This window comes from Hypanus sabinus, chromosome 1 (assembly GCF_030144855.1).
Source record: "Hypanus sabinus isolate sHypSab1 chromosome 1, sHypSab1.hap1, whole genome shotgun sequence".
NCBI classification, from domain to species: Eukaryota; Metazoa; Chordata; class Chondrichthyes; order Myliobatiformes; family Dasyatidae; genus Hypanus; species Hypanus sabinus.
Genome location: NC_082706.1, coordinates 164716547 through 164731437, shown reverse-complemented (window position 1 = coordinate 164731437; position 14891 = coordinate 164716547). Strand labels below are relative to the sequence as shown.

At 41.8% G+C, this 14891-nt stretch overlaps 2 protein-coding genes across 10 annotated transcripts in view; one reads left to right on the top strand and one right to left on the bottom strand.

Moving 5' to 3' along the window:
* Positions 1-14891, top strand: part of prkdc (protein kinase, DNA-activated, catalytic subunit) — a 235195-nt gene that overhangs the window by 96677 nt on the left and 123627 nt on the right. The window contains exons 28-32 of the mRNA XM_059980547.1: positions 2263-2357; positions 5751-5850; positions 9399-9532; positions 12764-13018; positions 13811-14037. Of these exons, the coding sequence (XP_059836530.1) occupies positions 2263-2357; positions 5751-5850; positions 9399-9532; positions 12764-13018; positions 13811-14037 (811 nt within the window). The remainder of the gene's footprint in view (positions 1-2262; positions 2358-5750; positions 5851-9398; positions 9533-12763; positions 13019-13810; positions 14038-14891) is intronic.
* The window catches only part of LOC132399811 (uncharacterized), a 58644-nt gene continuing 45220 nt past the window's right edge, over positions 1468-14891 (bottom strand). For 7 of the 9 annotated variants that reach the window (XR_009514113.1, XR_009514114.1, XR_009514092.1 and 4 more), the window contains one exon: positions 13157-13373. The gene's annotated coding sequence lies outside the window, so the exon portion shown is untranslated. Of the gene's footprint in view, positions 1883-13156; positions 13374-14891 lie in introns of those variants that run through there. The other 2 variants (XR_009514097.1, XR_009514118.1) reach the window with 1 other exon arrangement.

The following is a 14891-nucleotide window of genomic DNA, read 5'->3' as shown; positions in this document are numbered from 1 at the left end:
CTCTCCATTTAGTAAACAGTCTACCCCTTTATTCCTAAGTGCATGACTATGTGCTTCCCTACACTATATTCCATCTGCATTTTCTTTACCCAATCTCCCAATCTCTCAAAGTCCTTCTGCAGACCCCCTGTTTCTTCAACACTGCATGGTCCTCCATTTATCTTCATATCGTCTGCAAACTTATCTACAAAGCCATCAATTGAGTCATCCAAATCATTCACATATAGTGTAAAAAGAAGTAGTCCCAACACCAGCCACTAGTCACTGACAGCCAACCAGAAAAGGCCCCCTTTATTGCTTCTCTTTGCCTCCTGCTAGTCAGACAATCTTCTGTTCATGTTTGTATCTTTCCTGTAATACCATGGGTCTTATCTTGTTAAACAGCCTCATGTGTGGCACCTCATCAAAGGCCTTCTGAAAAATCCAAGTACACAAATCCTCTTCTACTACTTAAGTTGCTTTGAACTGTCGAATCAAATTTTGCAAAATATCCTTCAAATAAATATTGAAAAGACTGAAGTGCTAATTCTTAGCCACCTTCAAAGGCAGCAGTGCCGCATCATTGCTCTCATTCTACCAGCCTGATATTTGTTGTTCCTACATAAGGGCACACAGAACCTTGGATTCCTTTAAGTCTGACCAAACTCAAGTGCTATTTGCTTCCTTTCAGCAATTTTACCTATTTCTACGCTGCTTTGGCTCAAACACTTACCAAAACTTTTATCAACTGAAAACCTTTTTTCTAGAAATCTTTGTGCTCCATTTTTCAGAAGTTCAATGCGTTAAAATTCAGTCACATGTTTGATGTACAGCAGTTAATCTTGTTTATCCTTTCCTCTTCTAACCAATGACTTATGTGGCTGCTTTATCCCTGGATATATCAGTGAACAGCCTAACCTTACTGTATTTTCTGAACCCTCGTCTTCCTCCCTCAATTCTCCAATTACCCTTTCATCTTCTTGCTTGTGCCATCATTGGCATTAACTACTATTTAATTGAATCCCCTTGTTAAACCTGTATCCCCATCCTTAAAATCAACCTTTCAGCCAGTCTCATTGTTTTCTGTGTTAAAAATGTGACATGAAATGTATTCTTCTGTTTGATGCTGGATATAATTTTGTAGCAAGGGCTGATTATTTAGTATTCAAGGAAGAAATTATTTTTTCCTAAGAAATGTACTTCTCAAAACATCATGTTCTTAAATAGAGCCTTTGGGCTTTCTAATACACTGGATATCGGTTCACTGGGACGCTCTGGGACCAGTACCTTTCGATCGAGCTCCAATCCCTGCAACACTGTAATAATGTTAAAAGTTCATTCAGACACTGCTATTTTCAATGCAGCCTGTAAGTGGCGCCTGTGGCACAGAGTATATGACCGTAATCCTCTGTGGAGATAAATAAAAGTGGATTCTGGTTAATTAGCACACATTTTAACCAGTGTATTTTTGGCCAAATTAAGCAGCTGTCCCAATTAACTGAAGTTTTATTGAAATAATTAAAAGGCATAAAAAGACAAACTGCTGTTTAACTGAGCAACAATTTATGTATATAAATGAAATGCAGAGAAAATTAAAACAGTACCAATACCTCTACAGTACTATAAAACTGTATTAGTTCCTAACAGTTATTGATCGAGGAATTCATCCGCTGTGTTCATAAGATTGACTGTAGATGAGCAAAATCAGTGCAGACTCCTAGTGCAGATAATGAACTTCCTTCATACAATGCTTTAGCTGAATGCATCATCCGAATCTTCATTTTCAATGTAACATTCAAGATAATTGTCGATACCTTTGAATTCTTCATAATCCCTAAGTGGTTGAAATAGTGAAACCGTTTCATTTTCACTTCGATCATTTATGGCAACTCTGTTTGAAACCCTGGTGAGCAAAACAGTTCCAAGTTATCTTACTGTTTGTATCTCCCCAACTATCAGTGACAAAGATTGCTGCTTTTTGACCACATGCAACTGATGCTGTTTAAAAACCGATTGCTCTAAGCATGGTGGTCTAAAGGCCACGCAAGTGCATGAGACTGTTGCTGTCGGGCAAAATTCTCCTGCCCCAATTAAGTGGCATTGTGTCCCAAATAAACAAGGGGAAGCCCAGCTATTTTCCTGATTTTAGTTTTTGTTCTTTCAGAGTTATCTCAAATAAATAGCTTCCTTGATTAACCAACAGCCCAATTAACTGGAATCCAATGTATATAAGATCTGTGTGTGCTTTTCTTTATTCTACAATAATGTTGCTGTTTTTTTTAGGGAGGAAAGGACCTTGGTTGACCAGTTTGTGTTTGAAGTATTGGTTGTCTATGTGGAAAGTCTTGCCCTTGCACATTCAGATGATAAATCATTAGGTAAGTTGGTTTCAGTGTCTGTAATTTTCTGGTATCTACATATGCTAAAGTATCAATATTTTAACATTGTGCCTTAGTTTAACATTGCTGTCTTTCTGGAAGGAATTTGCTCTTTCTTTTGATATGTAAAAACAAAATGCTAGAGGATCAGTGGATTAAACAGCATAAGAACATAACAAATAAGAACAGGAGTAGGCCATCTGGCACAGTGAGCCTGCTCCACCATTCAGTAAGATCATGGCTGATCTGGCCATGGACTCATCTCCACCTACCTGCCTTTTCCCCATAACCCTTAATTCCCCTACTATGCAAAAATCTATCCAACCTTGTCTTAAATGTATTTGCTGAGGTAGCCTTCACTGCTTCATTAGGCAGAGAATTCTACAGATTCACCACTTTCTGGGAAATGCCCCTTCCCATCTCCGTCCTAAATCTACTGTCCCGAATCTTGAGATTATGTCCCCAAGTTCTAGTCTCACCTATCAGTGAAACAACTTTCCTGACTCTAACTTATCTATCCCTTTCATAATTTTATATATTTCTATAAGATCTTCTCTCATTCTTCTGTATTCCAGTGAGTACAGACTAGGCGACTCAGTCACTCCTCATAGTCTAACCAACTCATCTGTGGAATTAACCTGGTGAGCCTCCTCTACACCATATTTGTGGAGGCAGAAAAAAACATAATGTCTGCCTATTTATCCAGTTCATTAATTCACAGCAAGTTGGGTCTTGCATACAATACTTCAAAAGTAACTTCAGCATGAGACATTTCCCAAGGATTTGATAAGCAATCTTGAAGTAAAGGAGCCATTAGGAAGTAGTGACATTAATATGATAAGTTGTTATCTGCAATTTGAGAAGGATAAGGGCAGATCAGAGGTGTCAGTGTTGCAGTTGAACAAAGGAGACTATGGAGCCATGAGGGAGGAGCTGACCAAAGTTAACTGGATGGATATCCTAGCAGAAAAGACAGTGGAACAGCAATGGCAGGTATTCTTGGGAATAATGCACAAGGTGCAAAATCAGTTCATCCCCCGGAGAAGGAAGGATTCAAAGTGGGGAAAGGGGCCACAGTGGTTGACAAAGGAAGTCAGAGATTGCATAGCATTAAAAAAAAGTATTACAGAGCTAAGGTGAATGGGAGGACAGATGATTGGGAAATTTTTAAGGAACGACAGAACTTAACTAGAAAGGCAATACAGGGAGAAAAAATGAGGTACGAACGCAAGCTAGCCAGGAATATAAAGGAGGATAGCAAAAGCTTTTTTAGGTATGTGAAGAGAAAGAAGATAGTTAAGAACAATGCTGGGCCCTTGAAGAATGAATTGGGTAAATTGTTATGGGAAACAGAGAAATGGTAGAAGAATTTAATGAGTACTTTAGATCAGTCTTCACTAGGGAAGACACAAGCAATCTCCCAGATGTATGGATGGGCCAAGGACATAGGGTAACAGAGGAAATGAAACAGATTGACATTAGGAAGGAAACGGTGATGAGAAGACTGATGGGACTGAAGGCTGACAAATCCCCAGGTCCAGATGGTCTGCATCCTAGGCACTAAAGGAGGTGGCCCTGGAAATTGCGGATGCATTGGTAATCATTTCCCAATGTTCCTTAGATTCAGGATCAGTTCCTAAGGATTGGAGAATGGCTAATGTTATCCCACTTTTTAAGAAAGGAGGGAGGGAGAAAACAGAGAACTATCGTCCTGTCAGCCTAACATCAGTAGTGGGGAAGATGCTAGAGTCCATTATTAAAGATGAAATAGTGGCATATCTAGATAGCAGTGATAAGATTGGGCCGAGCCAGCATGGATTTACCAAGGGCAAATCATGCTTGACTAATCTATTGGAGTTTTTCGAGGATGTAACCAGGAAGTTAGACAAGGGAGATCCAGTGGATGTAGTGTACCTCGATTTTCGAAGGCATTTGATAAGGTCCCACATAGGAGATTGGTGGGTAAAATCAGAGCTCATGGCATTGGGGGGAAAGATATTGACATGGATAGAAAACTGTTTGGCGGATAGAAAACTGTTTGGCAGATAGAAAGCAAAGGGTAACGGTGAATGGGTGTTTCTTGGAATGGCAGGTGGTGACTAGTGGGGTGCCACAGGGCTCGGTATTGGGACCACAGCTGTTTACGATTTACATCAATGATTTAGATGAAGGCATTGAGAATAACATCAGCAAGTTTGCTGATGATACTAAGCTGGGTGGCAGTGTGACATGTGATGAGGATGTTAGGAGAATTCAGGGTGACTTGGATAGGCTGGGTGAGTGGGCAGATACTTGGCAGATGACGTTTAATGTGAATAAGTGTGAGGTTATCCACTTTGGGAGTAAGAACAGGAAGGCAGATTATTATCTGAACGGTGTAGAGTTAGGTAAGGGAGTAATACAAAGAGATCTAGGAGTCCTCGTTCATCAGTCACTGAAGGTGAATGAGCAAGTGCAGCAGGCAGTGAAGAAGGCTAATGGAATGTTGGCCTTTATTACAAAGGGAATTGAGTACAAGAGCAAGGAAATCCTCTTGCATTTGTACAGGGCCCTGGTGAGACCACATCTGGAGTATTGTGTACAGTTTTGGTCTCCAGGGTTAAGGAAGGACATCCTGGCTGTAGAGGAAGTGCAGCGTAGATTCACAAGGTTAATTCCTGGGATGTCCAGACTGTCTTATGCAGAGAAGTTAGAGAGACTGGGCTTGTACACACTGGAATTAAGGAGATTGAGAGGGGATCTGATTGCAACATATAAGATTATTAAGGGATTGGACAAGATAGAGGCAGGAAATATGTTTCCAGATGCTGGGAAAGTCCAGTACCAGAGGGCATGGTTTGAGAATAAGGGGTAGGTTATTTAGGACAGAGTTAAGGAAAAACTTCTTCTCCCAGAGAATAGTGGGGGTCTGGAATGCACTGCTTCGGAAGGCAGTGGAGGCCAATTCTCTGGATTCTTTCAAGAAGGAGCTAGATAGGTATCTTATGGATAGGGGAATCAAGGGATATGGGGACAAGGCAGGAACTGGGTATTGATAGTAGATGATCAGCCATGATCTCAGAATGGCGGTGTAGGCTCGAAGGGCTGAATGGTCTACCTCTGCACCTATTGTCTATTGATTGTGAACCTAATCCCAATAAAATGTCTGAAACTAAAATGGCAATATTTTTAAAAAATGCATTACCAAAAGTACTTTTGTTTTATTTCACATTGGATATAATTTTCATGAGCTGTGTTGCATTATTTTATATAAAGTGGTTAGAACATCATTGTCGTGATTGGAAATTCCTTAAAATATAATTTAATCTGCAAAATTCATATTGATGAGATTTTGTTGTTTGGTAACAATCTATTTTAGAATAATCAAAGCGAATGGATATATTTTCTCTGTAGGTACAGTTCAGCAATGCTGTGATGTTATTGATCACCTAAAACGGATTATAAAACAGAAAGCTCCTGATTTGAATAAACCTGCCAAAAGACGTGTGCCCAGGTTTGTCTGTTGCTTATTGTGAACTTTTCAGCTTCATAACTCAAAAAGTGTGTCCATATGTCGTTTGTTATCCATTGCAGTTAGAGCAATATTCTCATGTTTTGGATATATCCTATTTATTTATTAGAAATTTTCTTCCTTGCACTGTATTGCATTTTCTCCTGTATCTATTATTGCTGGAGAATGGGTTGTTTGGTGCCAGATAAATTATACAGGTACTTCATCATTTTAAAGTGAATTTCATTACCATTTTTGGCTGGATGGTACTTTCAAGCCCTGTTTTATTTTTGTTAAATATATATGTGTAGAGACAACACAAAAAGAATCCCTTCAGCCTAACTGGCCCATCAAGTGCTTATCTAAGTTACAAAGCAAACACAAGGAAATCTGCAGATGCTGGAAATTCAAACAACACACACAAAATGCTGGTGGAACACAGCAGGTCAGGCAGCATCTATAAGGAGAAGCACTTTCGAAATTTCGGGCTGAGACCCTTCGTCAGGACAAACTGAAGGGAAAGATACTAAGAGATTTGAAAGTAGTGGGGGGGAGGGGGAAATGCGAAATGATAGGAGAAGACTGGAAGGGGTGGGATGAAGCTAAGAGCTGGAAAGGTGATTGGCGAAAGTGATACAGAGCTGGAGAAGGGAAAGCATCATGGGACGGGAGGCCTCGGGAGAAAGAAGGGGGGGGAGCACCAGACGGAGATGGAGAACAGGCAGAGTGATGGGCAGAGAGAGAGAAAAAAACAAACAACTAAATATGTCAGGGATGGGGGAGGAGGGGCATTAACGGAAGTTAGAGAAGTCAATGTTCATGCCATCAGGTTGGAGGCTACCCAGCCGGTATATAAGTTGTTGTTCCTCCAACCTGAGTGTGGCTTCATCTTGATAGTAGAGGAGGCCATGGATAGACATATCAGAATGAGAATGGGACATGGAATTAAAATGTGTGGCCACTTGGAGATCCTGCTTTCTCTGGCGGACCGAGCGTAGGTGATCAGCGAAACGGTCTCCCAGTCTGCGTCGGGTCTCACCAATATATAAAAGGCCACACCGGGAGCACCAGATGCAGTATACCACACCAGCCGACTCACAGGTGAAGTGTCACCTCACCTGGAAGGACTGTCTGGGGCCCTGAATGATGGTGAGGGAGGAAGTGTAAGGGCAGGTGTAGCACTTGTTCCATTTACAAGGATAAGTGCCAGGAGGGAGATCGGTGGGAAGGGATGGGAGCGATACCTGCAGAAAGCAGAAAGGGGGGAGGAAAAGATGTGTTTGGTAGTGGGATCCCGTAGGACATGGTGGAAGTTACGGAGAATTATACGTTGGACCTGGAGGCTCTTCTCTTCTACTCTTCTTCCGCTGGCTCCATCTCCGAGCTTATATCTTTGGCAAGGACTCTCCTACAACCCACCGATGACCCCTTCTCCCATCTTCAACCCTCCTCCTCTTCATGGACACCCAGCTCTGGTCTTCTGCCTGCTCTGGATCTCTTTATTGCTAATTGCTGACGGGACATCAACCGTCTCAACTCCACCACACCCTGTTCCAATTTCAACCTCACTCCTTCTGAACGCTCCGCTCTCCGCTCCCTCCGCACCAATCCCAACCTCACTATAAAACCTGCTGATAAGGGGGGGGAGCTGAGATGATAGGAGAAGACCGGAGGGGGTGAGATGAAGCTAAGAGCTGGGAAGGTGATTGGCGAAAGTGATACAGAGCTGTTGTTGTCTGGTGTACTGACCTCTACCTGGCTGAGGCACAGTGACAACTCTCTGATACTTCCTCTTATTTACCCCTTAATCATGACCCCACTAAGGAGCACCAGGCCACTGTCTCCTATACCATCACCAACCTTATCAGCTCTGGGGATCTCCCATCCACTGCCACCTACCTCATAGTTCCCACACCCCACAATTACCATTTCTACCTCCTACCCAAGATCCACAAACCTGCCTGTCCAGGTAGACCTATTGTCTCAGCTTGCTCCTGCCCCACTGAACTCATTTCTGCGTACCTGAACACTGTTTTATCCCCCCCCCCCCCCCGTTCAATCTCTTCCCACCTATGTTCGTGACACTTCTCATGCTTTGAATTTTTTCAGTGATTTTAAGTTCTCTGGCCCCCACCACCTTATTTTCACCATGGACGTCCAGTCCCTATATACTTCCATCCCCCACCAGTACGGTCGCAAAGCTCTTCGCTTCTTTTTGGATTCCAGATCTAACCAATTTCCCTCTACCACTACTCTCCTCTATCTAGCAGAATTAGTTCTTACTCTCAATAATTTCTCCTTTGGCTCCTCCCACTTCCTCCAAACCAAGGGTGTAGCCATGGGCACCCGTATGGGTCCCAGTTATGCCTGCTTTTTTGTTGGCTTTGTGGAACAGTCCATGTTCCAAGTCTATATGGGAATCCGTCCCCCTCTTTTCCTTCGCTACATTGACAACTGCATTGGCGCTGCCTCCTGCACGCATGCTGAGCTTGTTGACTTCATTAACTTTGCCTCCAACTTTCACCCTGCCCTCAAATTTCCCTGGTCCCTTTCCGATACCTCCCTCCCCTTTCTTGATCTTTCTGTCGCCATCTCTGGAGATGGCCTATCTACTGATATCTACTATAAGCCTACAGACTCTCACAGCTACCTGGACTATTCCTCTTCCCACCCTGTCTCCGCATAAGGAATAATCAATTTAAAATGAAGATGAGGGGGAATTTTTTTAGGCAATTGTGAATCTTAAGCCAAACGTTCTGTGGGTATGGTGTAATTAAGTATAATCGGGTTTGGAATAGACTTTTGGACTGCTTAAAAAAATGAAGTGCTAAGGTATTTCTGTAAGAAATGGAATTAAGTCCAAGAGTCAGATTGGTTAATACCTTACTAAATTGAATGGAGACTCGAAGGCCTTTAGATATACTCTTCCTTCTCCTTGTGTTCCAGAATAATGAGAACTCTTCTGATTACATGAAAGGAATTGTAGCAAGTATAATAATTGCTAATAATCATAGGTCTTTAGCTTGCACTACTTTAATCAGGTGAGCATCACCCTACTAAAATTACCACCAGAGATCATCTGAAGGAAACTGCTTTAAATTTGACCACATGGGAGGGGTGATGTGTAGCTTGTAGGTATGTTGGGCCAAATTAGGCTGCAGATCGCAGAACGTCAAATTTGGAATGTCGAGGTGGTAATTTGAATTAGGGGACTTACTCACAGTAGGAAATTCATATGTGCTGAATTTAGATGTAACCATGAATAACCTCAATTCCTTTGAATAAGTACTTACCACCATGACATACAAATCACCTAGCATCACTTGATGTGCAGTACTGTCAGTCTGTGTATATAACAATTATTTGTACCATGTTGCTTTTATATTTATATTTATTGTTTATACTGTGTGCTTTATGCTCATCGTGGTTTTTTATGCTGCATCAGATCCTTTACACTTGTATACTGAAGAATGACAATAAACAATCTTGAATAGAATGAATGTCTGGATAAGTACGACCTTGTAATGTGTCCCTTTGCTTTGTGCATGCAGGGGATTTTCCTTGGATCAGCAGGTGTGTTTAACAGATGTTGTCCTGTGGCTGCTGGCTCAGTGTGGAAGACCCCAAACGGAGTGTCGGCACAAGTGCATGGAACTCTTTTATGAGCTCGTTCCCTGTTTGCCAGGTGTGGTTGAAATGCAGACTTGTTTCGGTTAACAATAAATGTCTTTAATTCCTTTTAATACTATTTTTTAGAAAAACAGTGGGAGATACTCAAGTTTTCCCACATGAATGGCACATTACTGTTGCTGAGTGCAACAGTACTCCTTTGACCATAGGCGAGATTCACGTGACCGTCACTCGTCACAGAAACACACCCTTACATAATTGACAAATCTCTGCCCAGAAGTCTGAGATGCACAATGATTTTTTTTCTTATTGGAATTTATAAGGGGGATTACAACTAAACATACATTGCAAAAGACACAACAAAGTTTGTCAGTTTATGTTTTCAGTCTCTCAGTTGGACAATAAGATTTGAATCTGTTCCACAAACACAAGAGATTCTACAGATGCTGGAAATTCAGAGTAACACACACAAAATGCTGGAGGAATTCAGGCAGCATCTGTGTAAATACATAAACAGTCAAAGTTTCAGGCCGAGCTCCTTCATCAGGACTGGAAAGGAAGAGGGAAGAAGCCAGAATAAGAAGTTGGGAGGGAGGAGAAGGAGAACAAGCTGCGTGGTGAGAGGTTGAGCCAAGTGAGTTGCGGGGGTGGGGGGGGGGGACGAATTAGGAAGCTAAGAGGTTACAGGTCATCAAGAAGGCCTTAAAGCTCTGCTTCTATCTTGTCACAGACCCCAGCAGTTTCCCTCCAGTACCACCCTCTGCCACCTGGTGGAACTGACCCTCAAACACAACAGTTTATCATTTGGCTCCCTCCACTTTTTCCACATTCTTGGTGTAGCCATGAGCACCCACATGGGCCCAAGCTATACCTGCCTTTTTGACGGCAACGTGAAACTGTCTGTGTTCCAAACTTTCCCTGGTAATGCTCCACAACTCTGTGCTACAGTGATGATGGCATTGGTGCTGCCCCATGCAACCTTGCTGAACTCGTCACTTTTATCAACTTTGTCTCTCCTCTCTCTCCCCTTTCTTGATCTTTTTATCTCCATCTCTGAAGACAATTGTCAATCGATATCTTTTGTCAACCTGCCGATTCCCATGGCTAACTGGACTATACCTCTTCCCATCTCATCTCCTGTAAAAATGACATACCTTTGTCTCCACAGCACCTGTTCCCAGGGTGAGGCTTTTCTTTCCAGGACATCAGAGATGTCCTCCTTCAAAGGATAGTATTTCCCTTCCTTCAGCATCGATGCTGTCCTCACCCATATCTCCTCTGTTTCACCCTCATCCCATCCTCCTACGACTTCAGCTGGATTAGGCTTCCTCTTGTCCTCACCTGCCATCCCATGAACCTCCACTCACCATCTTCAGCAGGATCCTACTGCCAATCACATCTGTAGCTCTCCTCACTCTCTGTTTTCTGCAGGGATTGCTCCCTTTCTGATGCCCTTCTCCATTCGTCCCTCCCCTCCCCACTAATCTTCCACCTGGCACTCATTCCTGCATGTGAAAAAAGTGCTACACCTGTCAGTTCACCTTCTCACTCACCTCTTCAGCATCCTAAGCAGTCCTTTCAGGTGAGGCAACACTTCAACTACAAATCTGTTAGGGTCACCTACTGTATCCGGTGCTCCTGATGTGTCCTCTTCTACATTGATGAGGCCTAATGTAGTTTGGGGGGACTGCTTTGTCGAGTACCTGCAGTCCATCTGCAAAAGACCAGGTTTCCCAGTGGTCAACATTTTAATTCCAGCCCCCATTCCCATTCTGCCGTGTCAGTCCATGGCATCCTCTACTGCCACTCTCAGATCGCAGGGGCAGCACGTCATGTTCTGTCGGGGTAGCCTGCAACCTGCTGGCATCAACATCAATTTCTCCAACTTCTGGTAATTTTCCCCCTTCACCCCCCCATCCCACTTCTACCTGCCCCCCTTCCTTTTTCTCTTTTCCTCACCTCACTATCAACTCTCCCTGGTGCCTCATGTTCTTCCCTTTGTCCCATGGTCCAATCTCCTCTCCTGTCGATTCTCTTGCCTTTTTACCTTTTCCACTTATCACCTCCAAACTTTTTACTTCATCCCCCTTCTCCCACCCACCTGCCTTCACCTTTCCCCTTGTAGCTCGTACCGCTTCCCTTACCCCACCTTCTCATTCTGGCTTCTTCGCCTATCCTTACCAGTCATAATGAAGGGTCTTGACCTGAAACATCAATTGTATGTTCATTTTCATTGATGCTGCCTGCCCTTCTGAGTTCTGGGATGTTGGGTGGATAAGTCCCATGCCTCTTTTGCCAAACTGTCTCCATTCAGAGGTCATTTGACCAGATGTCTGAGAACAGCACTATTGTGCTCTTCATCTGTGATGCATTTTCTCTGACATCATGTATTGTGGGTAGCCATACTGGCCATCGTGAGTCCCTTTGTCCTTAATCCATTTCCACTAAGTCACTGCATTTTTAGCTTGTTACCTCCTCAAACTCCCCCTGCACTACTTTACCCCAATCTTTGAATCCCATCCCTTTCCCTGATAATCCTCACTTTCTAATTCCTTTCCTAATCCACATTAGCCTTGAGTGACAGAGAAAGTGCCTTGCAGATGAAGAGCATGGCAGTGACATCATATTCAATTTGTTTTACCCCCACACTATGGAATGACTTAGAATAAAAATTGGCAAAACTTCTCGTTTCTCTCTCATGAATCTTGTTCTTACCTGTAATCTTATGTTGGCCTCAACTACTAAATAAAGGCAGTGAGTTACTTTGTTGCTGTTGATAAAATGGCTTGAAATGAGAGATAAATGTTTTGCAGAAAATGCTCCACTGAATGGATTCAATGGGAAAGTAGGGTTCACATTACAGAGAACAGCAATGTGGACAGTTTTCTAGGGTTGCCACCCCTCTACAATGCAAGGGTGACACGTGCACTGTATGATTTAAGTTAATTTTGTTTCAGGGTCTTCCAGGATTGATTAATTCAAATTTTAAAAGAAACTCTCTTTCCCAGAAGTGCCACTGGTCACTTTGGCTCATGTGCAAATAGTAGTGAAATGGCTCTTGTTTGATTGACCAGCTGATTGCTGGCCATTCTATACATAGTTATCAAAAGTATGTTCCTTGCTGCTTTCACTCTCAATTTTCCTCTTAATCACAGTCCACTTCTAGATTATACCAGGTTACATTATGCATTGAAACTAGTCCCAATGTGCTGTCATATTTTGAATTACTTTTGTTTCAAGTTGTGTTCCTTGATTCATGAAAGTGCTTCTATGTGTTTAATTTTAGGAAACAAAACAGCGCAATCTTTTCTGGATGAACTTCTAAGCAAGAATGATGTTGATTTTCTTATTAATAAATTTGAGGGTGCTGGCAATGAGAATGATGGCTGTTCAGGAATCATATCACATCCCACGCTTAATGATCTACAAGAACCCTTCAGTGTAAGAACAGTTGTGCAATGGATGGATATGTTATTGGCAGCTCTAGACTGCTACAATACCTTTATTGGGCTCCATATCCTCAAACCCAGTAAACTTCTTGGTGAGTTTTGTTTGCAGATTCTGAATGCAGGCTGCTGTTGTTTTTATCGGGCTATTAAAATATATTATTTTATGCTCATCCCAGTTTGCATCTTAATGTCTACCTATTTTCCTGGTATGAAGAGCTGAGGTGGTTCAATGTTTTCCTCTTTTTCCATTAATTAATTCTCGATCTTCTGCCCGAACTTGATTTCACTCCTGAGCTGAGTGAAATCTCAGGATCCAAGCAGACTTTACCACCCAGTTTTTCACACAGCTTGTGCTGTGCAGGTTGTGCATTTGAGTAGTGCAGACCCATGCAGGTTTTGGAGCAACTAGGCTGGGAAAGTTGTGTGCTGAGCTGTACTGTAGCTTCTCTGAAACCAGTAGAAAGAATAAACTATTAGGAAACATTAAATACAGTTTTCTTTGTATATGTTTTAAACCATTTGCCTGTATCTTTAGTCCTGTAATACTTAGTTTAAGTGTGCCTGAATGTTTGTGAGTGTTATAATAGAGCTTATAAATCTCTATCCAGAATGGTTATAACTTCATGTAATTTTCCAGTTCAAGTTCCTGTAAATGCATTGTTGGACATAAAGGCAAGTTCTTTCATTTGCATATTTTCTATTAATAAAATGTCACTTCTATGATTCCTAATTTTATGAACGTTGGATCATGTGATTGGCACATCTAGTTTTGCGGTGGATAGTAAAATTTTCTTCACTTGAGTCCGTGTGAGAGGAAGAAGAGGATGTTTCTGAAAAGTTGAGCAGTAAGTCTTGTACTAATTGTTTTTTTTGATGTTTTGCAGGAACTTCCCAGAAGTCTGGTTTTCTGAAAGCAGTGGGTTTCTTTCTGAAAGATCTTGCAATGCATGACATTAAAGCTGCAGAGGAGAGCTTTGCTTATGGGATCAAGGGCACACTTTACAGCCCCAAAGAGCGAGAAGAATACAATTATAATAAATGCACGATCTTAGTCCGGATTATGGAATTTGTTAGTATGACACTGGAGAATTGTCAGCAGGATTTCTGGAAGGTAGTTATTCATGTTTTTTACTGTGTACCCTGTGTACTTGCAACTAATCTATTGAGGTATACAATTAAATTCAATAATGCAGAGTGTGTTTTCTTTTGAGTTTGAACAATCTATATATTATCTTTAGCCAGTTGCTTGAGTATGCTTCAGCCTTCGTGTGCTTTCTGTAAGTGAGTGTTAATACTCCACAGACAGCTACACTGTATTAAGTTATAAATCTCTGAGTGTGCATTCTATCACAGTCTCACTGTACAGTACTAGCCCACTGTTGAATTAATTGAAAATTGCTTTTTATTTTCAATGATCCTCTGTCATAGGTGTATTGTCCCAAACTGTTGAACAATCTATCCAAGCATGTGGGTCTGTGTAGATTTAGCATCAGCAGCTCATAGATTCAGAAGCAGTTAATTTAGATTTTTCTTTTAATTTCCTTTTCGTTACGTAAAAGTTGTCTAAGTTCTCCTGAGTGCAATAACATGCAATGTCATTTGCATTTCATTGTTCAGTGCTCCGTATTTAAACAGTATCAGTTGCTTAGCTGTTTCTTACTGTTTCCCCAATCTATGTTAATTACCGTGATTGGTTGAATTGAAATAGTAATTGGAATAGGTTTGCTGCAAACCAGTAAGGTATGAGAGCGTAGCATGGCCAAGTATGCAAAATTGATTCTCACCAAGGGGGCATTGCAATGTCAAGGTATTTGATAAATGGGGTATATACAAATAAATAACTTAATTTGTTTGAATTGTCACATTGGATCCAAGTATCAGAATTGGGTTTATTATCGCTGACGTATGTGGTGAATTTATTTTGTGTCAGCAGTGCCGTGCGAGGCAGAAAAATCACTATAAGTT